This window comes from Scyliorhinus canicula, chromosome 4, assembly GCF_902713615.1.
Source record: "Scyliorhinus canicula chromosome 4, sScyCan1.1, whole genome shotgun sequence".
Lineage (NCBI taxonomy): Eukaryota > Metazoa > Chordata > Chondrichthyes > Carcharhiniformes > Scyliorhinidae > Scyliorhinus > Scyliorhinus canicula.
This window is the reverse complement of record NC_052149.1, coordinates 201,262,790-201,286,814: the sequence shown is the minus strand read 5'-3', so window position 1 is coordinate 201,286,814 and position 24,025 is coordinate 201,262,790. Positions and strand designations below refer to the sequence as shown.

The 24,025-nt window shown below is 45.5% G+C and overlaps 1 protein-coding gene across 5 annotated transcripts in view; it reads left to right on the top strand.

The window, feature by feature from the left end:
- tcf7 (transcription factor 7) overlaps nucleotides 1-17,720 on the top strand; it is a 265,368-nt gene extending 247,648 nt beyond the window's left edge. For 3 of the 5 annotated variants that reach the window (XM_038795905.1, XM_038795903.1, XM_038795902.1), the window contains one exon: nucleotides 14,224-14,410. Coding sequence is in view for 2 of the 5 variants with exons in the window: in XM_038795900.1 (XP_038651828.1) it covers nucleotides 14,224-14,530 (307 nt within the window). In the remaining 3 variants the exon portion in view is untranslated. Of the gene's footprint in view, nucleotides 1-14,223 lie in introns of all 5 variants that reach the window. The other 2 variants (XM_038795900.1, XM_038795899.1) reach the window with 1 other exon arrangement.
- The last annotated feature ends 6,305 nt before the right edge of the window (nucleotides 17,721-24,025 follow it).

Genomic DNA, 24,025 nt, shown 5'->3' with positions numbered 1-24,025 from the left:
CGTGCCAAGGGGGGCATGGGCCCCGCGATCGGTGGGCACCGATCGCGGGCAGTGCGTCCTTAACGGACGCACTCTTTCTCCCTCCGCCGCCCCACAGGATCAGTCCGCGGGGCGGCCGAGGGAGATGACGGCCCCGCGCATGCGCGGGTTGTAGGTGTCCAATCCGCGCATGCGCGACTGACGTCATTGTACGCGTCAGCCGGCGTGACGCTTGGTGCGCGGACTTAGCGACGTTCGCTAAGGCCGCGATGCCGTGGTTCACGGGGCCCCGCTGCTAGCCCCGCCCGGGGGGAAGAATCGGGTCCCGGGAGGGGGCGCGGAGGCTGCCGTGAAACATGGCCAGTTTCACGGCAGCCTTTACGACTCGCCGCATTTGCAGAGAATCGCGCCCATTGATTCCCACTTTCTGTTTTAGGAAGCAGTCCTACGCAATCAATTAGGACCCTTGTAAAAGGCTCCTTAAATGCTGGAATGGGTATTAAGGCCGTTGGTTTTATCACTGCTTGAGGTTTCCCTATCTCCTGACGTGATTGACAAAATTTAACTACATCTTTATGTAGTCCAGGCCAATCAAAATGTTTCTGGATTTTAGCTTGATGTTTCCTTATTCCCAAATGACCTCCCACTAGTACCTCATGTGCAACTCGCAACACGTCCTTTCTATACCCTACCGGCAATACTACTTGATGAACTTCTCCCACTTTTCATCCGCCTGCATATGTAAAGGTCTCCATTTTCTCATCAAGACATTACTTTTACAGTAATAACACTCTGGTATACACGCAGATTCCTCTTCTGTGTATGTTTTCTGATACATCCGGTTCATTTCTACATCTTTCTGTTGTAACTCCGACAATTTTCCTGAACTAAAAATATCCGCCTCATCCTCCACCTGCTCTTCTTCGTTTTCAACCATCTGATCAAAAATCGTTTCTGATAATTGCACTTCAACTTCATCTTCACTCTTTGATTTCTCCTCTTATCTTAACCTGTGACTTTGCGACCTTGTTACTACACAATCCGGAAAAATCCCAGGATATTCGTCCTTGACCGCTTCAGTTGTCTGATTTTCCACTGGCTTATCAACCACAGTAGGCATCACTCCCACATGCGATCCAGCTATATCATTACCCAAGATAAACTGTATTCCTGGACAAGATAATTTCTCTATTACTCCTACTACCACTTCACCACTCTTCACTGGACTTTCCAAACTTACCTTATATAATGGAACACTACTCCTCTCACCCTGAATACCACATATTACCACCTTTTCTGGCAACATTCTTCCCAAACTACATAATTCCTCATCTCTTACCACTAAAGATTGACTGCCTCCAGTATCTCTTAAAATTGTGACTGCTTTACCTGCTCCTCCTGATACACATGAGTAAACTTCACCCACACAAGTAAATTCTTTAAAGAGATCTGCACCTTCTTATCAATCACCTCTTGATCAAGCTGGACAATCTTTTGCACCTCCTTCGCTTCATTTGGGCTTTCCTTTACCACTTTAACAAACCCCACTGTCTTATCCTGTTTTACCACATCAGCCTTCCCAGTGCTTTTCTTCAACCACCAACACTGTGACTTTACATGGCCGAGTTTATTACAGTGAAAACATTTGAAACTTTTCATTTCTTTTCCACTGTCCTGGTTTTCTTATTTAGTCTGAGGTACACTCTCCTTATTATCTCCCATCAGATCACCTTTACCTTTACCACTTGAGTATTTCTCATGTCCCCAGTTTCTATCCTTCACAGACTGAAACTGATGTCGAAAACCAAACATTGATTTATGAACTAATTCATAATCATCTGCCATTTCTGCTGCTAATCGCGCAGTTTTAACCCTCTGTTCTTCCAAATGAGTTCTTACTACATCAGGAATTGAATTTTTAAACTGCTTCAAAAGTATAATTTCTCTGAGAGCTTCATATGTTTGGTCTATTTTCAAAGCCCTTATCCACCTATCAAAATTACTCTGTTTGATCCTTTCAAACTCCATGTATGTTTGACCAAATGATTTCCTTAAATGTCTAAACCTTTGTCTGTAGGCTTCAGGCACTAGTTCATATGCACCTAAGATGGATTTTTTTCACCTCCTCATACGACTCAGATGCAAACACTTCACTAGCCTTGCCTACTAACATTGTTTGAATCAGTAAAACCCACATGTCCTGTGGCCATTTCATTTGTTTCGCTACCTTCTCAAATGAAATGAAAAAGGCTTCTACCTCCTTCTCCTCAAACCTTGGCAATGCTTGGACATATTTAAATAGATCCCCACAAAGCCTTCGACTATGACGCTCTTTCTCACTACCCTCATCATTATCATCCAACTGTGTGTTTCCCTTTACGCCTGCCAATTTTAACTGACTGTCATGTTTCATGGTCATTTTCTGAAGTTCAAATTCTCTCTCTTTATCTTTTTCCCTGATCTGTATCTCCCTTTCTATTTCTTTTTCCTCTCTCTCCCTTTCGTATTCAAGCTGCTTTAATTCTTTCTCATGTTCCATTTGTTTAATTTGTAACTACATTTTTGCCATTTTCAATGAGTCAAACCGGATCTCAGGCAACTTTAAATGCTTAGCCACCGGCATAATTACCTCAGGCGGTATTCTCCCTTACCCGGCGGGGCGGGGGTCCCGGCGTAGCGGAGTGGCGCCAACCACTCCGGCATCGGGCCTCCCCAAAGGTGCGGAATTCTCCGCACCTTTAGGGGCTAGGCCCGTGCCGGAGTGGCTCCCGCTCCGCCAACTGGCGCCGACGGCCTTTGGCGCCACGCCGACCGGCGTCGGGTCTGGCCGAAAGGCTTTCGCAGTCGGCGTGAGTCCGCGCATACGCCGGAGCGTCAGCGTCCGCTGATGTCACCACCGGCTCATGCGCGGTGGAGGGGGTCTCTTCCTCCTCCGCCATAGTGGAGGCTGTGGCGGCGGCGGAAGAAAAAGAGCGCCCCCACGGCACAGGCCTGCCCGCTGATCGGTGGGCTCCGATCGCAGGCCAGGCCACCGTGGGGGCACCCCCCGGGGTCCGATCGCCGCACGCCCCCCCCCAGGACCCCGGGGCCCGCTCCCACTGCCTGCTCCCGCCGGCACCAGAGGTGGTTTAAACCACGTCGGCGGGAGAGGCCTGACAGCGGCAGGACTTTGGCCCATCGCGGGCCGGAGAATCCCCCTGCGGGGGGTCGGAGAATTCCGCCCCTCATCTTTTCGCATTTTGTCAGGTAATGTTAACTGCATTGTTTTTGCCAAATCTCACAGTCTGCTTTTCGTCTCTGTCCGCAAGGTGCGTGTGACCGTCTCCACCCCCCAAAACTTCTGAGCCTCTGAAAGAGCCATTGTCCACAACACACTCCCTACTTAAACTAGAATACCACACCTGAAAAGCAACCACAATATGCTCACCCCTCATTGTCTTTAAGTTCACTGAGCCAATCCAATAGATAGACTTTTATCCCCCTCGAGCCCCCAGTTTGTTATGGGCTAAGGTTTAGAGAACGCCAAAGTGTATCATGGAGTTCGCCTGACCCACAACTTTTAATACATTGTGGTATGGGGAGCACACGGCCCACTCTACAGGTGTGGTACAGCAGAAATGGAAAAGTATTTTTTAAAAGCAAAACAATGTTTATTCTATGAACTCAAGTTAACCTTTATAAAACATACAGTGAACATCTTAGCAACCATCGATTCAAATACAACCCCCAAAGATACAACACGAAGTAATGCTTACGCTGTCCTTTTAACATCCAGAAGACTTACAAAAAACATAACCTTTAACAGAAGCACACCAGGTTCAAGTCACTACTGAGAACATTTATAATTCTGAATTCACCAAATGATCAAGAGATAGTCTTTTTATGGCAGAGAGAACAGCAGTACATCTGCTTGGTCTGGCTTCTGCTCCAACACTGAAAAATGAAACCAAAAAGTCACAGACACACCCAAGCTTTTCTCAAAGTGAAACTAAAAAGCAGAACCAGAGTTCAGCTCCACCCACACTCTGACATCACTGCAGTAACATGAGCAGCCAAACATTTCTTAAAGTGACATTCTCATGACATTGGCTTGGTTTCAAAATCTTCAGCTCAACCCAGCAGGTTATCTTATTGATCCAAGAAAAAATTCAATTTTTAGGAGCCTATGATAACAGAATTGAGTTAGATAGTGACTGATCTGGATATTGACTCTATTTATCTTTCAATTTCAATCTTAAAAAATTGAGGGGGAAAATAAATCTAGCATTTTTCTGCCCTTCCTGATTTCACTCCTAATGTTCAAGAATTAATTTGTCCTGTGTTAGCCTGGCATTATCTAACATTTTGAAAACTTCAATTAGATCACCGATCAACCTTCTAAACCCAACAAGCCAAGTTTATGGAACCAGTCTTCATAATTTAACCTTTTAATTCTACTTTAATTCTGGTGAATCTCTGCTGCACCCCAAGCCAATATACCCTTCCTAAATGTAATACTCCAGATAGGGCCTGATCAAGGCTCTGTACAACTGAATATTCTTGGGCAGCACGGTGGTGCAGTGGGTTAGCCCTGCAGCCTCACGGCACTGAGGTCCCAGGTTCGATCCCGGCTCTGGGTCACTGTCCGTGTGGAGTTTGCACATTCTCCCCGTGTTTGCGTGGGTTTCGCCCCCACAACCCAAAAATGTGCAGGGTAGGTGGATTGGCCACACTAAATTGCCCCTTAATTGGAAAAATGAATTGGGTACTCTAAATTTATTTATTTTTTTAAAAGAAAAAAAAACTGAATATTCTTACTGAGACCCCTGTGAGAACAAAGAACAAAGACAATTACAGCACAGGAACAGGCCCTTCGGCCCTCCCAGCCTGCCGACTGATCCAGATCCTTTATCTAAACCTGTCTCCTATTTTCCAAGGTCTACTTCCCTCTGTTCCCCGCCTGTTCATATACCTGTCTAGATGCCTCTTAAATGATGCTATCATGCCCGCCTCTACCACCTCCGCTGGTAAAGCGTTCCAGGCACCTACCACCCTCTGCATAAAAAACTTTCCACGCACATCTCCCTTAAACTTTCCCCCTCTCACCTTGAAATCGTGACCCCTTGTAACTGACACCCCCACTCTTGGAAAAAGCTTGTTGCTATCCACCCTGTCCGTACCTATCATAATTTTGTAGACCTCAATCAGGTCCCCCCTCAACCTCCATCTTTCCAATGAAAACAACCCTAATTTACTCAACCTTCATAGCTAGCACCCTCCATACCAGGCAACATCCTGGTGAACCTCCTCTGCACCCTCTCCAAAGCATCCACATCCTTCTGGTAGTGTGGCGACCAGAACTGCACGTAGTATTCCAAATGTGGCCTAACCAAAGTCCTATACAACTGTAACATGACCTGCCGACTCTTGTACTCAATACCCCGTCCGATGAAGGCAAGCATGCTGTATGCCTTCTTGACCACTCTATCGACCTGCGTTGCCACCTTCAGGGTACAATGGACCTGAACTCCCAGATCTCTCTGTACATCAATTTTCCCCAGGACCCTTCCATTGACCATATAGTCCGCTCATGAATTTGATCTTCCAAAATGCATCACCTCGCATTTGCCTGGATTGAACTCCATCTGCCATTTCTCTGCCCAACTCTCCAATCTATCTATATTTTGCTGTATTCTCTGACAGTCCTCCTCGCTATCTGCAACTCCAGCAATCTTAGTATCATCTGCAAACTTGCTAATCAGACCACCTATACCTTCCTCCAGGTCATTTATGTAGATCACAAACAACAGTGAGGTAAAGCAATAAAATCCATCAGACTTTTTTGATCACTTTTTGTATCTGTGCACCAACATTCAACAAATTAGGTATCCAGACACCTAAATGCCTTTGTTGCTCCACAATTCCGAGTCTCTCAAAATTTAAAAAAAATTTTTATTCTCCTCCTTTTTCACGTTTCCTCCCAAATTTACACACACCAACAATAAACAATAATCAGTAACAAATATGTCAATCCCCATATCAATAACAACGATCCCATTCTCCCACCAAACCTCAAACATTAGCCCGCATGTTCACATAAACAAATGACAAAATGGAATTAGGAATCACCCATAGTCGCCATTAACACACACAGTCACCCTCTTCCCCCCCACCACCCCCCCCCCCCCAACTAATATTCGATGTTATCCAGTTCTTGAAAGTGCATAATGAATAATGCCCATGAATTGTAGAACCCCTCCATCCTTCCACTCAGTTCAAACATAGCCTTCTCAAGAGTCAAGAATTCCAACAGGGAATTCCATGCCAGGGCACAGGGTGGAGAAGTCGCTCTCCAACCCATCAGGATCCGCCTTTGGGCAATCAATGAGGCAAAGGCTACGATATCTGCCTCCGCACCCGTTTCCAACGCCAACTGGTCCGACACCCCGAATATGGCCACCCGGGAGCCCGGGTCCAGTTTCACGTGCACCACTTTAGAGATTACCCTAAAAACCTCCTTCCAGTAATCCTCCAGCTTTGGATAGGACCAAAACATGTGAACGTGATTAGCGCCCCCCCCCCCCCCCCCCCCCCCCCCACCCCCCGCACACACGTCCACACACATCTTGTACTCCTTCAAAGAATTGGCTCATCCTCGCCCTCGTGAGGTGCGCTCTGTATACCACCTTCAGCTGTATCAGCCCCAACCTCGCGCACGAGGTGGAGGCGTACACTCTCCGGAGCACCTCACACCAGAACTCCTCCTCCATATCCTCTCCCAACTCTTCCTCCCACTTTGCTTTGATCCCTTCTAGTGGTGCCTTCTCTTCCAAAATAGCTCCGTAAACCGTCGACACTACCCCCTTCTCCAGTCCCCCTGTCGTCAGCACCTCCTCCAGCAATGTGGAGGCCGGCTCCACCGGGAAGCTCTGTATCTCCTTTCTGGCAAAATCTCGAACCTGCATGTATCCGAGCATTTCCCCCTGCTCCAGCCCATACTTCGCTTCCAGCTCCTTCAAACCAGCAAACCGACCCCTAAGAAACAAATCTTTTAGTGTCGAGTCCCTCACCATTAAGCAATATTCCAATTTGTCTTTTTTTGAAAACAAAGTGGATGAACTTACACTTACACATTGCATTACACTTACACATTCTTGTATTAAGTTACATCTGCCACAGTTTTTCCCACTCACATTCTCTGCATCCTTTAGTAACTTTCTGCTCCCATCTTTTTTTTTAAATATTTTATGACGGTATTTGAAAATGTTTATAACAGTGACAAAAACAATGACATTAACATAGTGAAATCTCGTGTTTTACTATTAACATAGTAAAGAAACATTTCCCCCCAGCCCAATCTTCACACACCTCAACCATACAACAACCATCCGCCCACCCCCCCCCCCCCCCCCCCCCCCCCTTTAGAATACTGCATCTGCTGACATTTTTAATTTTCCCCGAGAAAGTCGACGTACGGCTGCCACCTCCGGGAGAACCCTAACATTGACCCTCTTAAGGCAAACTTTATTTTCTCAAGACTGAGAAACCCAGCCATGTCACTAACCCAGGTCTCTACACTCGGGGGCTTCGAGTCCCTCCACATTAATAAGATCCGTCTCCAAGCTACCAGGGAGGCAAAGACCTGGACGTCGGCCTCTTTCGCCCCCTGAACTCCCGGATCTTCCGAAACTGCAAAGATCGTTACCTCCAGACTCGGCACCACCCGTGTTTTTAGCACCGTGGACATTGCCTTAGCAAAATCCTGCCAAAACCCTCTGAGCTTCGGGCATGCCCAAAACATGTGGACATGGTTTGCTGGGCTTCCTGCGCACCTCGCAAACCTATCTTCAACCTCGAAGAACTTACTCATCCTAGCCGCTGTCATGTGTGCCCAGTGGACTTACCTTAAATTGTATCAGGCTAAGCCTGGTGCACGATGAGGAGGTATTAACCCTGCTTAGGGCATCCGCCCATAGCACAGCCTCTATCTCTCCTCCCAGCTCGTCCTCCCACTTGCCCTTAAGCTCCTCCACCGGAGTTTCTTCCACCTCCGAAAGCTCCTGGTAAATATCCGATACCTTCCCCTCTCCCACCCAGGTACTGGGAACTACTCTATACTGTATCCCCTGTGGTGGCAGCAGCGGAAATGCCAGAATCTGCTTTCTCAGGAAGTCTCACACCTGCAAATACCTAAACCCATTCCCTGCTGGCAATTCAAATTTATCCTCCAAGGCTTTCAATCTGGTAAACCTCCCATCTATAAATAGATCCCCCATCCTTCCAATTCCTGCCCTCTACCAACTCCAGAACCCGTCATCCAGCCTACCCGGTACAAACCTGTGGTCATTATAAATCGGGGCCCAAATCGATGCTCCTTCCACTCTCTTATATCTCCTCCATTGCCCCCAGATCCTCAGAGCCGCCACTACCACCAGACTTGTGGAGTATCGGGCCGACGAGAACGGCAGAGGTGCCGTTACCAAAGCTCCCAGACTGGTGTCTTTACATGACGCCGCCTCCATCTGCTCCCATGCCGATCCCTCCCGCACTTCCCACTTCCTGATCATGGCTATATTAGCCACCCAGTAGTAATTGCAGAAGTTTGGCAGCGCCAACCCACCCTCTCCCCAACTGCCCTCCAGCAACACTTTCTTCACTCACGGGGTTTTACTCGCCCACCCAAAGCCCAAACTAATCTTATTCACCCGCTTGAAAAAGGCCTTAGGGATGAAGACGGGGAGGCACTGAAAGACAAACAGAAATCTGAGGAGGACCGTCAATTTCACGGCCTATACCCTCCCTGCCAGTGATCGCGGGAGCATGTCCCATCTCTTAAAGTCCCCTTCCATTTGTTCTACCAACCGGGATAGGTTTAACTTGTGTAGTGCCACCCATTTCCGGGCTACTTGGATTCCCAGATATCGAAAGCTCTTCCCTACCATTCTAAACGGCAGCTCTCCCAGTCTCTTCTCCTGCCCTCCTGCCTGGATCGCAAACATCTCGCTTTTCCCCATGTTCAATTTATACGCCGAAAAATTGCCAAATTCCCCCAAGATTCGCATTACTTCCCCCATCCCCTCCAACGAGTCCAAAATGTACAAGAGCAGGTCATCTGCATAGAGCGAGACCCAATGCTCCAATTCCCTCCCCCGAACCAGCCCTTTCCTGTTCCTAGAGGCTCTTAACGCCATGGCCAATGACTCTATGGCCAGAGCAAACAGTAACGGTGAGAGGGTTCTGCTCCCAGCTTTGTCATTTATTGTGTCTCCTGACGTCATGCCCTGAAGGCACATCTGGGTGTTTTTTAATGGAAGTGTAGGCGATTTTGCCTGCCAGCTGAAGAGCCGGTGAGAACCCTGCATCACCTCTTTCAGGGAAGGCCTGCTGAATTAAGTCCCACTCAGGCACTTAGCCGGACAGCAATGGACATCCCCCAGTATAAAGGACCCCGGGAGGCAGAAGTCCCATCTGCTGGGAGCTGCTTGCCAGTTGGAGACTGGCAAGACTATTGGATGATAGTGTCACTGGGAAGGCACCCACCCAAGGCCTAGAATTGCCTAGAACCAGGCTAGAGGTGAGTGATGGCGAGAGGATGGTGTTTGTAGGAAGTGTGGAGGGGGAACTCTCAGTGGGCCCTTTCATTCCCAATGCCAGGTCCATCGATCAGACATTGAGTTCTTTTGAACTAGGGACTCTCCTGGGAACCTGCAAGCAACCCATTTTTTAAATGTATTTTATTACGAACATGTATCAAAACAGGTTACAGCGAACAAACACCCCGGGAAACATACTTCCCAAAAATCAACTACAGTCTGTACAGATTTTTTCCTCTTTTTCACCCCCACCCCCCACGATGAACAGCCCCTCAAACACGGTCACAAACATCCCCCACCTTTCCTCAAACCCCCTGAAGAGCCCATTAACTCATACTTTATCTTCTCTAACCACAGGAAGTCATATAGGTCACCCAGCCAAGCCCGGTGGCGATGTCGACCGCCACTCCAGCAAAATTCGCCACCATGTAATCAGAGAGGTGAAGGCCAAGACATCCTCCTCTCTATGAGCTCCGGCATCTCTGAAACCCCAAATATCGCCACCAAAGGGTCCTGGTCCACCTCATCCTCCACCATCCTGGCTAAGACCGGGAACATTCCGGCCAAGAATCTTCCCAATTTTTCACAAGCCCAAAACATGTGCATGTGATTCACTGGCCCTGCCCACACCTCTCACACTCATCTGCTACCCCCTGAAAGAACCCACTCATTCTCGCCTGAGTCATATGTACCCTGTGCACCCCCTTAAACTGTATCAGGCTCATCCTTTCACAAGAGGAGGTCCTGTTTACCCTACGTAGTGCCTCACTCCATGATCCCCAATTAATCTCCCCTCCCAACTCCGCTTCCCATTTCTCCTTGATATTCCCCATCCGCGATCATGTCCACTTTCCGAAAAAAAAGCTTTTGGTATAAAGATCGGGAGAGCTTGAAAGATAAACAAGAACCTCGCAAGAATATTCATTTTTAGCACTTGGACCCTCCCCGCCAGCGTTAAGTTCAGTGTATCCACCTCTTAAGATCCTCCCTAGCCTCCACCACCAGCTTCGTTAAGTTCCACTTATGGAGCCCCATCCATCCCGTCGCTACCTGAATCCCCAAATACCTAAACCTATCCCTCGCTACTGTAAATGGCATCCCCCCCTAAATTAGCCCACTGTGCCAGCTCATTCACCGGGAATACCTCGCTTTTCCCTACATTCAGCTTGTGCCCTGAGAACCCTCCAAATCCCCCCAGCAGGCCCATAATCCTTTCCATACTCTCCAAAGGATCCAAAACATACAGCAAGAGGTCATCGGCATAGAGCGACACCCAATGCTCCCTCTGTCCCCTCATTATCTCCTGCCACTCTTCCGACCTCCTGGGAGCCATCGCCAATGGCTCAATGGCCAGCGCAAAAAGCAGCGGTGACAGCGGGCACCCCTGCCTCGTACCCCTGTGTCAGTCAAAGCTTTGTGAGCTCATATCATTCGTCCTCACCCTCATTCTTAGCGCCACATACAGCAACCGTACCCATGCCATGAATCTCGGCCCAACCCCAAACTTTCCCGAAACCGCAAACAAGTACCGCCACTCCACCCAATCAAATGCCTTCTCCGCGTCCATGGACACCACCACCTCTGGTACCAGAGCCCCCGACGGATTCATCACCACATTCAACAGCCATCTTATATTACACGCGAGCTGCCTGCCCTTCACGAAGCCTGTTTGACCTTCTACCACAACCCCAGGGACACACTCCTCCATCCTCCCTGCCAACAACTTAGCCAATACTTTCACATCCATGTTCAATAGTGATATAGGAATGGATCAATACTATGGGTCTGTTGTACAGTTAAAAATGGTTAGGTCTGTACTCCTTAGAGTTCAGAAGAATAAAAGGTGATACAATTGAAACATATAAAGTTCTTGGGGTGTTAGACAGGGTAAATGTTGGGAGGATCTTTCCCCGCATGGGACAGTGTCGGACCAGAGGACATAGTCACAGAATAAGGGAGTGCCCATTTAAGATGGATTTGAGGAAGAATTTCTTCTCTCAAAGAGTGGTGAAACTTTGGAATTCTTTACCCCAGGAACCAGTGGAGGCCGAGTTCTTGAACATTTTCAAAGCTGAGATCAATGGGTTTTTAATCAGTAGGGGAGCTAAGGGTTATGGAGAGAAGTCAGGAAAGTTAAGTGAAGTGAGTTTTAGATCAGTCATGATTTTATTAAATGGCAGACCAGGCTCGAAGGGCTGAATAACCTACTCCTGTTCATATTTCTTATGGTTTTACCCACTCACCCCGTACACATGCAGACAGATATAAAGACAGACATATAGATAAATATACACATAGATCTGATTGTCTATCATCATCCATCATTGGCAGCTTTTTAAACTCTCAAATATTTGTATAATGTTCTATAATTCCTTATAGTGATAATCAGAAATCATAACAATTCTGATGACGTAACAGTCATAACAAGGTTTTGGAAGAGTCATAATGTTTCTGAAGCTTAGTAGGCATGTTAGGTGACTTCGCTGGGAACTCCGTATTCTGCAGAAAGCTAAGCTTTTGTATTAACTCATCTCTGTAAAATCATATATAAATTCCCTGATTACCAACCAGTGGCAGCTACAATATAGTTAAGTGTACTGTTACATCTATATTAGGTATATTAATTGTGAAAGTCTTGTGTCTTAAAATATCATTCCAAATTTTATTTCAGAATGAGAATAATGGTAAGTACAGTAGTTATTTGTGCAACTGCCGAGGAATTTATTACCCTCTTTCAAATGTATTCCTCTTTCTCTGAAATCAAACTACAATGAGGTGTATTTCCTCTCGCCTCTAGTTAGCTGGGCTGAAATCCAGCCTGCTTAAATTGGGTAAATGTCCCCTTTCTCTGCTGACTGCTAGTGGTTTGTGATAACTTTGTGTCTGTCACAATCACATTCCTACTGGCATGAACCAGCACCACAAGCTCTACTCATCACTAAGAAGAAATGGGCATTAAATTGGCAGATTAATTTAGAGAGGTCATGTGATTTCTGGAAGTAGTGGGCACAACAGGTAAACTGATATTATCTGGTTCAATGCTTTCTTATGTTCTGAAGTATGGCTGCTGTGAGAGATGAAACATCACACTGGTATAGAGTCAGGCTTTCAGCACTGGGATTAAAGCATGTTGTTGAAGCAGGTGCCCCAAAACTGCAGGACACAGCCCCTAGATTAACTCTAATGGCTGAAAAATCAGAAGCGACATCACATGAATGTGCTGAAACCTGTGACCTTTCAGGTTAAATGGTCGTCCAGAACTTAAGAGTTTTAACATGGAAAAGTAAATTGGTGAGATACAGGGGTTTTTTTCATCTCTCACACAATTCTCCAGTCATTGGATTGCCTCAGAGGCTATGTCCTTCCCAAGAGGAACCAAGACAAGAAAGTTTGGATGGTAAATCATTCTGCAACGGCTGTCTTGTAAAACCTTGCAGTGGCTGGTTTCAAAGTAACATCGGTGAAAGCTGAAATCAGGTTTCCTACATATATTCTTGGCTTTAGGTGGTACAAGGAAACCCAACTGGGGAAGAAAGTAGACACCCGATTTTTAAAAAGTATTACCTTAGGGCAGCACGATGATGCAGGGGCTAACACTGCTGCCTCATGGCGCCGAGGTCCCAGGCTCGATCCCGGTTCTGGGTCACTATCTGTGTGAAGTTTGCACATTCTCCCCGTGTTTGCATGGGTTTCGCCCCCACAACCCAAAGATGTGCTGTGCATGTGGATTGGCCATGCTAAATTGCCCCTTAATTGGAAAAAATGCATTGGGTACTCTAAAAAATGTTTTAATTAATTATAAAAAGTATTACATTGACCAAATAAAAACTCTACCACTGATCTTTTTATCATTATCACCTTATGTTGACTTTACATTTTAAAACTTTATTTTTAACAATCCTAATTTTCATGCTTTTTTAAAATCAGTTTACGGAATGTGGGCATTGCTGGTTGGGCCAGCATTAATTGCCCATCCCTAACTGCCCTCCATTTCTGAGGGCATTTGCGAGTCAACTACATTGTTGTGGGTGGGGAGTTGCATGTAGGCCAGACCAGGTAAGCTGGCAGATTTCCTTCCCTAAAGGGTGTCAGTCAACCTGCTGGATTTTTACGACAATCGGCATTGGTTTCATGGTCATTGTTAGATTTTTCATTCCAGATTTTTTTATTGAATCCATGATGGGATTTGAACTCGGGTCTCCAGATCTTGTTTTGAGCCTCTGGAATACTAATCCAGTCACAATTTCACTATGCCACTACCTCCCTTATTTTGTTATTGTTTTAAAATTTGGTTTCTTTTATTCACCTTCCACACTGCTGCCAGGCTTAGAGGAGAAAAAAACAACCGTTTTGACATCAATTCAGTCTCAAGCCAATAGGAAGTCCTTGAGAATGAAGTTGATGACACGTTCTTCATTTTTTCTCCCTATAAAGAAGTATCTTACCTGAATGAACTGACTGGTATTGGGAGCTCACCATTTGAGAATATTGTAGGAAAATAACTTGTAACTGATACTTATGTGGCACAGATTATTTCTCAATAAACCTTTATGCTGTGTCACCAGATACCTTTTAAGTGGACAGGTAAAGTTGTGAGGTATCAATCTTAGCGTGCAGTTTAGTGATGCAAATTCACAATTTACTTACACACAACTCTGTTCACTGTTCTTAGGAAGAAAAAGAAATGCATTCGATACCTGCAAGGAGGAGCCAGGTGCACCAGCCCAGTTTCTTCAGATGGAAGTGTAATGGACTGTCCTTCCTCTCCTAATGCACTCCAGCCTCCAGCAGAAACTTCAACCAAGCTTGCTAACTCTGCAGAAGTAGTGCAACAAGCACAGCCAAACCCAGTCTCTTTCTCTGCTCAGCCCCAGCCTAACACAAATCTAACCAGACTTTCTATACCATCTACACTGGACTCTCAACTATATAATAGTACTTTACTGAACACCCCACATCAGCATACGATGTCAAGATAATGGGCAACTTCTACCAAGATGACTAATTGAATAGTAGCATCCTAGTGCTTGAATATGGAGATTCCATGATGCCTTTCACCAGGCCCAATCAGTGTAGTGTACATTCAAAGAATGAGTGGCTCTGAAATATACTTAAACTTTGGCATCTTATCAAAACACAAAATCTGATTCTACTCTTGCAAGATTTTCCAATGAGGAACATTGGATGATTGAAACAATATGCAAGTTGTCATTTAACATGTTCCCGGCAGTCTTTATCTTGATTGTTCCATCTGTGATGGGGTTCAAAACTATTCAAGTAACCAATTACTTTATTTATGGCCATGTAACCAACAAAACCAGGCTATTTCCTATTTAGTGCTTTTATCTGGGGTCATGTTTATCTTTGTATATACCAATATATCTAAACACATTCCTTATCCTCACAGTTCTATGGCAAAGCAAGTTATTTCCATTCTCCGTCTGTAGCAATGGAAACAGTTCTGACTGTTGGAGCTGATGAATTCATCAAATAGTGGATATTTTACAATAGTTGCCACCCAAAGAACATTTTCAGGTCTCCTTCCTTAAGTCAAGAGCATTCTGATTTCTGATTCTGATGTTTTCAGCACTGACTGGATTAGTTTAATAAGCATTAGTTTATATCAGTCCAAAGTCCACAAAGTCTTATATAGCTGTAATTTGTCTAGGGAGCATTATTTCTTCATGGACAGGGAGGGTCTATCAATAAACACCTTTTAAGAAAAGATGAACATAGATGACTACTCTTTCTAAATGGATTTGTTATTTAGGGCCCCATCTTTCATCTACACTCAGCAGCTGGGCACTCATGTCCTCCAAACAGATATTTTCACCAGATGTGGTAAATTGACAGGAAGAAACCTGTTGTAGGTTTTATAGTGGATGAGACTGTACCTATTTTCCCATAAGGCCTAGACTAGAGATGAATACTTTTTTCATCAAATTTGCTTTAAATTCCTTACATTTACAAATTTACTACTGGAGTTGAATGCAACTTGATGGACTTACAAAGATGGATTTCGCTTCAGTTTATAATTTTTAGTTAAGTTGCACTTCAAAAAGAATAGATTACATTTTGTCATTATGATTTTGAGGTGCATTACTTCCACAGCTATGTACTGTCCCTTTAAATTTGTAAATCTTATTTGTGGGGCAAACTTGAAAAATTGACAGTCGGTGGAACCTGGAGGATTAAAATGGAGGGGTGCAGTTAGTGGGAGGGAGAGGAGTCAATTCAGATAAGCCAGTAGGTCAGTGCCAGTGATTCTCAATCCAGACATTACTTTTGGCAAAAGGACTGTGGAATAGGCCCAACCTGCTAACTCCACCTTTCTAGGTGAAATTCATACATTTTGCCTTCAACAGTTATCTCCTATTTTTGAACGCTCTGCACGTTGGAAAAAAAACAAGTTTATTCTTTTGCATGATATTCAGTCCTTACCCTTGAGCAACCAAGGATTTGTTCCTCCATCCCCCAAACATCCTCTCAGCCCAGTTTGGCAGTCGAGGAGAAACGTTACATAAGAGATTTCCAGTACTTCCCATGTGACTAGGAATGAACTGGCTTGATTGAAAATTGGGAGATTCAGTAGTGTTACATTATCAGCACCTTCCTCTTTCTGTGAGAAGCTAAACAATGTGGTATTGTTTTAGGGGAGTCAGTCCACCCACGTTTGTGACTACTCAGCCCAGAGGTAATTTTTGCTTTTCCTCGAATAGCTCCTTGAGTTTATCAGTTATGAGTTGCACAAACCAAGATGAAATCAAATTAATTGTTAAAAATGTTACACTCGTCTTTCGATTCGGTTCTATTGGTACAGGGTAGGATAACATGTTGGGGCATTATCTTCTCAATTTTCGATCTAGGTTTGAATCCAGCCGAAATTAGCAAGTTGAGGAGCTCCTTTCTCCTGTAGCTACACGGATCCTGTGATTAATGAATCTAGGAGTGCATCAGCCCATTTGTAAAAATCTCACTTTAAGCGGTTCACAAATTGTTATTACACTGAAAACCTCAATCAGATTGACTGCTGTGAGAAATGGAAGCGGTGCACAAGTTCACAGGTTGCTTTTTTCACGTTCATGTTAGGACACGCTGTTGGAAAGAATGAGAGCTTTTCCCTACAGTTTGCGTGCCTAACAATGTGTGTGAAAAATAAACAAAAATTTCGCGCATTGACCTTACACACCGAGTAAGCCTAAAAACAAAGCAATCTGTGAATTAACAACTGCAGTGAAACACATAGACAGACCAATGAAGGAAATACTTAGTTACCCACCTGTGCCATTTGCTAGAACTCATTTCATGGAGCAGGCCTCAAGGAAGGGCTACTGATCTCCAGATTTTGATCCAAATCTGGTGCTTTTGCATCTCCTCCCTTTCCTTCCACATGTTGACGCTTGTGTGTTAATTGTGTGAAAAGTAAAATGAATCGGTAAAGATATTTTTGTTTGAGGTAGCATCTGAAAACATTTATTTTAACTAATAAGTGCTTTCTATGTGTATTACATTGGTTTATGGGTCTTTCCATTGTTAATAAAAGACTGCTTTGCAGGCAGTTAAAAACTAGCATTTATACTGTCAAACAGATAAATGAGGTCAATATTTGACCTGGATGTTACTTTTATGAAGCCCTGAAATGTTCAAACAATCATATAGTTTTATTGTTATTATTTCATTTTCTTGCCTATTTGTATAAAAATTTTGAAGAAAGAAAAAAACAAAAAAATGTATAAATATGAGACTCAGTGCTTTCTTGCTTTTCTGTGTGTGTTTTTCAGGCAGTTGTAATATTTTTCTGAGTTATATTTTTAGGGGATTAAAACAAGTAGAGATAGAAAGAGGGATTTTATAGCAGTTCTAATATTTAGTATTTCCCAATAACTATCATTTTGCCCTCGGTGACAAGAAAGAAACAAAAAAAAAACTTGTCGGCTTTTTTTCTTTACACACAAGATTTGTTTGCATTTTTGTAGAAAACTGCTTTCAGAAACAACAGATGTCTTATCCCCTTCAACAGTGTAATTACAGCTCATGCAAAGTGCCAGTAACACATGGTAACCTCCATGTTGAGAGACAACCAAATATTGTAAGTAAGCAGAAGGGATTATTAAGTCATTGAAAAATGTACTATTTGATGAAAAAAAATAAAATAATATTTTGGTTGAAGTATGCAGCATGGAGAGATTTCTTGCCTGATTTCTGTGCTTCTTCGTCGCTTTATACGTTCACTCATCTTTATCAAATGCCTTGCAGCAGATGTTTGAAGGGAAATAATAATCTCCCACAGGTTTACACAGTTTGGTACTGCCCTGCCAAAGAATGCAAAATATCTCCAAAAATAAATATTTGAATCTATTTCACACTTGTTTGTCTTGCAGGCTTCTTTCCAAATTATTTCCCCTTCCCAAACAAATGATGTGCCCTCCAAAGCTGAATCCTTCAATGGAAGCCCTGCAATATTTGTACATTTATTTCCATTTTTGATGCATTTTCTACCAAGGCCAGCTATCAAGCAGAAAATGACAAATGGCCCCTGTGTACGAATGCTGTATTTTGTGCCCTTCTCAGAATCCATCATAGAATTTACATTGCAAAGGAGGTCATTCAGCCTATCGAGTTACCCTTGGAAAGACCACCCTATCCAGCCCATCCCCGTAACCAAGTAACCCCACCTAACCTTTGGGCACTAAGGGGCAATTCAGCATGGCCAATCCACCTGACCTGCACATCTTTGGACTGTGGGAGGAAACCGGAGCATTCAGAGGAAACCCATGCAGACACGGGGAGAAAGTGAAAACTCCACACAGTCACCTGAAGCTGGGACCTTGGAGCTGTGAGGCAGCAGTGCTAACCACAGTGCCACCATACCGCCCCTCTAACACAAAACTATGCCGGTTCCAAAAGCAAGATAATTAGCAAATGGTTGGGAATTCTGCATTGTTTTCTTGTTGGCTTAAGGCTGAAATGATTGGGGCTTCCAGTGACAGTGATGTGCTGAGTGAACGCACATCAGGTGGCTCTCCTCCAGACCCGAACCAAATAAGGCAATTTTATGTGAATTTTGCCCGAAAATTCAAAAGAGTCGAATGGAATTACCTAATTGAGGTACTGGAGCAATTTGGGCTAGGGACGGGGTCCACCTCGTGGGTGAAACTCCTTTACAATGCCCCCAAGGCGAACATTTGGACCAACACCACCAGCTCTGAATATTTCCAGCTGAACAGAGGCATAAGGCAGGGATGCCCACTGTCCCCACTCCTGTTCCCCCTGGCACTTGAATCGCTGGCGATCGCTCTGCGAGATGAATGAAAATGAAAATCGCTTATTGTCACGAGTAGGCTTCAAATGAAGTTACTGTGAAAAGCCCCTAGTCGCCACATTCCGGCGCCTGTTCGGGGAGGCTGTTACGGGAATCAAACCGTGCTGCTGGCCTGCTTGGTCTGCTTTCAAAGCCAGCAATTTAGCGTTGTGCTAAACAGCCCCTAAACAGATGCCAAAGGCTGGGAGGGCATCGATAGAGGAGGGAGGGAGCACAGAGTTTCACTCTATGTGGATAACCTGCTCCTCTATCTTGGACCCACAGAACGGCCTGAAAGTAATCATGAACTCCTGGAAGAGTTTGGGGCCTTTTCGGACTACAAACCCGAAAGGCAAGAGCAAGGCATTTCCGGTGGACCCGAACAGGGGAGGGATGGAGCTGGACGGACTACCATTCAAATTTGCCCAAAGCAAATTCCCCTACCTGGGGATCCAGATTGCCCATGACTGGACACAGATCCACAATTGGAATTTGGCCAGTCTGGCGAAGGAAGTAAAAAAGGACCTACAGGGATGGGATGCGGTCCCGCTTTGCCTGGCAGGGAGGGTACAGACGATCAAGATGAACGTACTGCCGAGGTTCCTCTTCCTGTTCAGATCCATATTAATCTTCATCCTCAAAGGCTTTTGATAGACAAAATGATCATGGCGTTTGTGTGGGGGAGAAAGAGCCAAAGAATCCCCAAGCCACCATTGCAAAGGAGGAAAATTATGGGCGGCCAGGCCAATCCGGACCTGCAATATAACCACTAGTCACAGCCGAAAGGGTGAGGGGATACATACAAGAACCCAACGTGGAATGGGTGAGGCTGGAGGAGTCCTCCTGCAAGGGAATGACACTTTGAGCCTTCGCCACAGCAGCGCTCCCATCCCCATTGGCAAAATACTCATCCTGCCCGGTGATGCTAGCCATATTGAGGAAGTGGAACTAAATGAGGCTGCATTTCGGCTAAATCGAGATGTACTCCGTGGCCCCCCATCTGCGGCAACCACAAATTCCCGCCAGCCATGCTCAACAACACCTTCAAAAAATGGGGACAGGACAGGGTGGGTGGGGAGGAGGGGGAACACACGCTAGCAGTCAGACTCGCAACCCTGGATGAACTGATGGAAGATCTGGAGCTACTGATAAGACAGGAACTCCGGCACCTTCAAATGAAACACTTTACCTGCACAGAGACAATGAGATACCCTAGGACTCCAAGAGACATTTTACTGGAAGAGTTAATAAACATGGTCAGTAAGGAGAGGGGGAACTGTGGGAATATCTGTGGATGATTACTGGAAAGGGCAAGGACAACACTGGACGGAGCTAGGCAGAAATGGGAGGATGGAATCGGGACTGAAGTGGGTTGGAGACTCTGGAGTGAAGCACTGAGTAGGGCCAACACCACCTCCTGCTGCGCAAGACTAAACCTCATGCAGTTCAAAGTAGTGCATAGAACACATCTAACCAGAACCCGAATGAACAGTTTCTTCTCGGAGGTGGAAGATAAATATGAATGATGCCAGGGAGGCCCGGCCAACCATGCCCACATGTTCTGGGCCTGCCCGAGTTCTGGACAGCTTTCTTTGAGGTGATGTCCAAGGTTGTGGGGTGAAGGCGGAGCCGTACCCGAAAGTGGTAAGCTTCAGGGTATCGGACCAGCCAGAGCTACATATGGGGAAGAGGGCCGATGCCCTGGTTTTTCTTCCTTAATCCCCGCTGGAGAATCCTGCTTGGCTGGCGATCAGCAGCACCACCCACCGCAGCAGACTGGCCTGTTGGAATTTGACCACATCAAAGCGGGGTAAGTACATCCCAAGCACCAAGTGCATTCTAATCGCATGTGTCTCTAATTTTCTGTTTAATCCTGTTTCTGACATCACCACACAGTTTTGGGGGGGGGGGGGGGGGGGGGGGGGAGGGGGTCTAATGTACAACCATCACTAACGTTTTTTTGCCCCTTGGTGTTTCTCAGCTCTACCTGTACAGATTCCACATCATCTAAGCTAATATCTTTCCTTGCTATTGCATCAATTTCCTCTTTAACCAGCAATGCAACCCAATTTCCTCTTCCTCTATGTCTGTCCTTCCTAAATACTGAATACTCCTGTATTTACAATTCCCATCCCTGTTTACCCTGCAGTCATGTCTCCATAATCTCAAATATATCATACCCATTTACATCAATTTGTGTGATTAATTCATCCACTTTATTGCAAATGCTCCACGCATTAAGGCATTAAACCTTAAGGATTGCCTTTTTAACATTCCTGTTCTGTTCGCATTATTTTTCACCGTGGTCCTGTTTGATTCTGGCCTTTGATTTTTCTGCCTATCACATTTCTTATTCCCCTACTTGTCTTATATTCTTGTTTGTGTTTCCTCCTCCTCTCACTCTTTGCATAGGTTACTAAACCCGTGCAATTTTAGTTAAACCTTCCTCAACTACTCCAGCAAATACTGTCCCGAGGGCATCAATCCTAGTCATAGAATTCACGGTGCAGAAGGAGGCCACCCGGCCCATCAAGTCTGTACCGGCCCTTACAAAGAGCACCCCACTGAAGCCCACATATCTACCCCATCCCTGTAACCCAGCAACCCCTACTCAACATATTTTGGACACTAAGGGCAATTTATCATGGTCAATCCACCTAACCGGCACATCTTTGGACTGTGGGAGGAAACCGGAGCACCCGGAGGAAACTCACACAGACACGGGGAGAATGTACAGACTCCGCACAGGCAGAGACACAGCCGGGAATCGAACCTGGGACCCTGGAACTGTGCTAACCACTATGCTACCGTGCTGCCCTGCCAATGTGTAACCTGTGCAGTTTGTACTGGTCCCACCTCCCCCAGAACTGGTCCCAATGACTCAGGAATCTGAAATCCTCACCCTCGCACCCTCTTCAGCCATGTATTCATCTGATATATCCTGTGATTCCTGCCCTGACCAGCATGTGGCACTGGTTGCAACCCTGAGATCACTACCTTTGAAGTTCTACTTTTAAACTTACTTCCTAACTCCCTGTATTCTGCTTTTACAACCTCATCCTTTTTTTCACCTGTCATTTATACCCCTCGCCCTCCAAAATGTTCCATAGCCACTCTGAGAAATCCGAGCAGCAGGGAAGCAACATACCATCCTGGAGTCACGTTTGCAACCACAGAAACATCTTACAATTGAATCCCCTATAACTATTTAATCCCCACACTTTTTACTCCTTCCCTGTGCAGCAGAGCCAACCGTGGTGCAATGAATTTGGCTGTTGCTGCTTTCCCCTGAGAAGCCATTCCCCCCAACAGTATCCAAAGGTGTATATCTGTCTTTCAGGGTAATGGCCACAGGACATTCCTGCAGTGCCTTCCTAGTCCTCTTGCTCTCCCTGGTGGTCACCCATTTCCTTCCTAACTGTAGAGTCTTAGCCTGCGGTGTGACCACCTCTCTAAACATGCTAGCCACCATACGCTCCGCCTCGTGGATGCTCCACAGCCACTCCAGCTCTGAAACCTGGGTTTCCAGGTGCTGCAGCTGGAGACATTTCCAGCACACATGCTGGCCCCAGGCCATGGAAACATTCCCAATTTCCCACAGAGAGCAGGGGGAGCACATCACAGATTTGAGCTGTCCTGCCATGACTTACCACTTTAAATTAAAACTTTTGGAAGATATGTAAACTCAAATAATATCAATTACTGTAGATAGATAGAGAAAGATAGAGAAATACAGCACAGAACAGGCCCTTCGGCCCACGATGTTGCGCCGAACTTTTGTCCAAGGTTAATCATAGAATTTTGGACAATTTTTCATGGCCAATCCACCCAACCTGCACATCTTTGGACTGTGGGAGGAAACCGGAGTACCCGGAGGAAACCCACGCAGTCACGGGGAGGATGTGCAGACTCCACACAGACAGCGACCCAAGTCGAAATCGAACTTGGGACCCTGGAGCTGTGAAGCAATTGTGCTATCCTCAATGCTACCGTGCTGCCCTTAAGAAGTTAACCTACACGCCATTATTCTACCCTAATCCATGTACCTATCCAATAGCCGCTTGAAGGTCCCTAACTTTTCCGACTCAACTACTTCCACAGGCAGTGCATTCCATGCCCCAACTACTCTCTGGGTAAAGAACCTACCTCTGACATCCCCTCTATATCTTCCACCATTTATCTTAAATTTATGTCCCCTTGTAATGGTGTGTTCCACCCGGGGAAAAAGTCTCTGACTGTCTACTCTATCTATTCCCCTACTCATCTTATAAACCTCTATCAAGTCGCCCCTCATCCTTCTCCGTTCTAATGAGAAAAGGCCTAGCACCCTCAACCTTTCCTCATATGACCTACTCTACATTCCAGGCAACATCCTGGTAAATCTCCTTTGCACCTTTTCCAAGGCTTCCACATCCTTCCTAAAATGAGGTGACCAGAACTGCACACAGTACTCCAAATGTGGCCTGACCAAGGTTTTGTACAGCTGCATCATCACCTCACGGCTCTTAAATTCAATCCCTCTGCTAATGAACGCTAGCACACCATAGGCCTTCTTCACAGCTCTATCCACTTGAGTGGCAACTTTCAAAGATCTATGAACATAGACCCCAAGATCTCTCTGCTCCTCTACATTGCCAAGAACCCTACCATTAACCCTGTATTCCGCATTCATATTTGTCCTTCCAAAATGGACAACCTCACACTTGTCAGGGTTAAACTCCATCTGCCACTTCTCAGCCCAGCTCTGCATTCTATCTATGTCTCTTTGAAGCCGACAACAGCCCGCCTCACTATCCACAACTTCACCAATCTTCGTATCATCTGCAAATTTACTGACCCACCCTTCAACTCCCTCATCCAAGTCGTTAATGAAAATCACAAACAGCAGAGGACCCAGAACTGATCCCTGCGGTACGCCACTGATAACTGGGCTCCAGGCTGAATATTTGCCATCCACCGCCACTCTCTGTCTTCTATCGGTTAGCCAGTTTGTTATCCAACTGGCCAAATTTCCCACTATCCCATGCCTCCTTACTTTCTGCATAAGCCTACCATGGGGAATCTTATCAAATGCCTTACTAAAATCCATGTACACTACATCCACTGCTTTACCTTCATCCACATGCTTGGTCACCTCCTCAAAGTAGTCAATAAGACTTGTAAGGCAAGACCT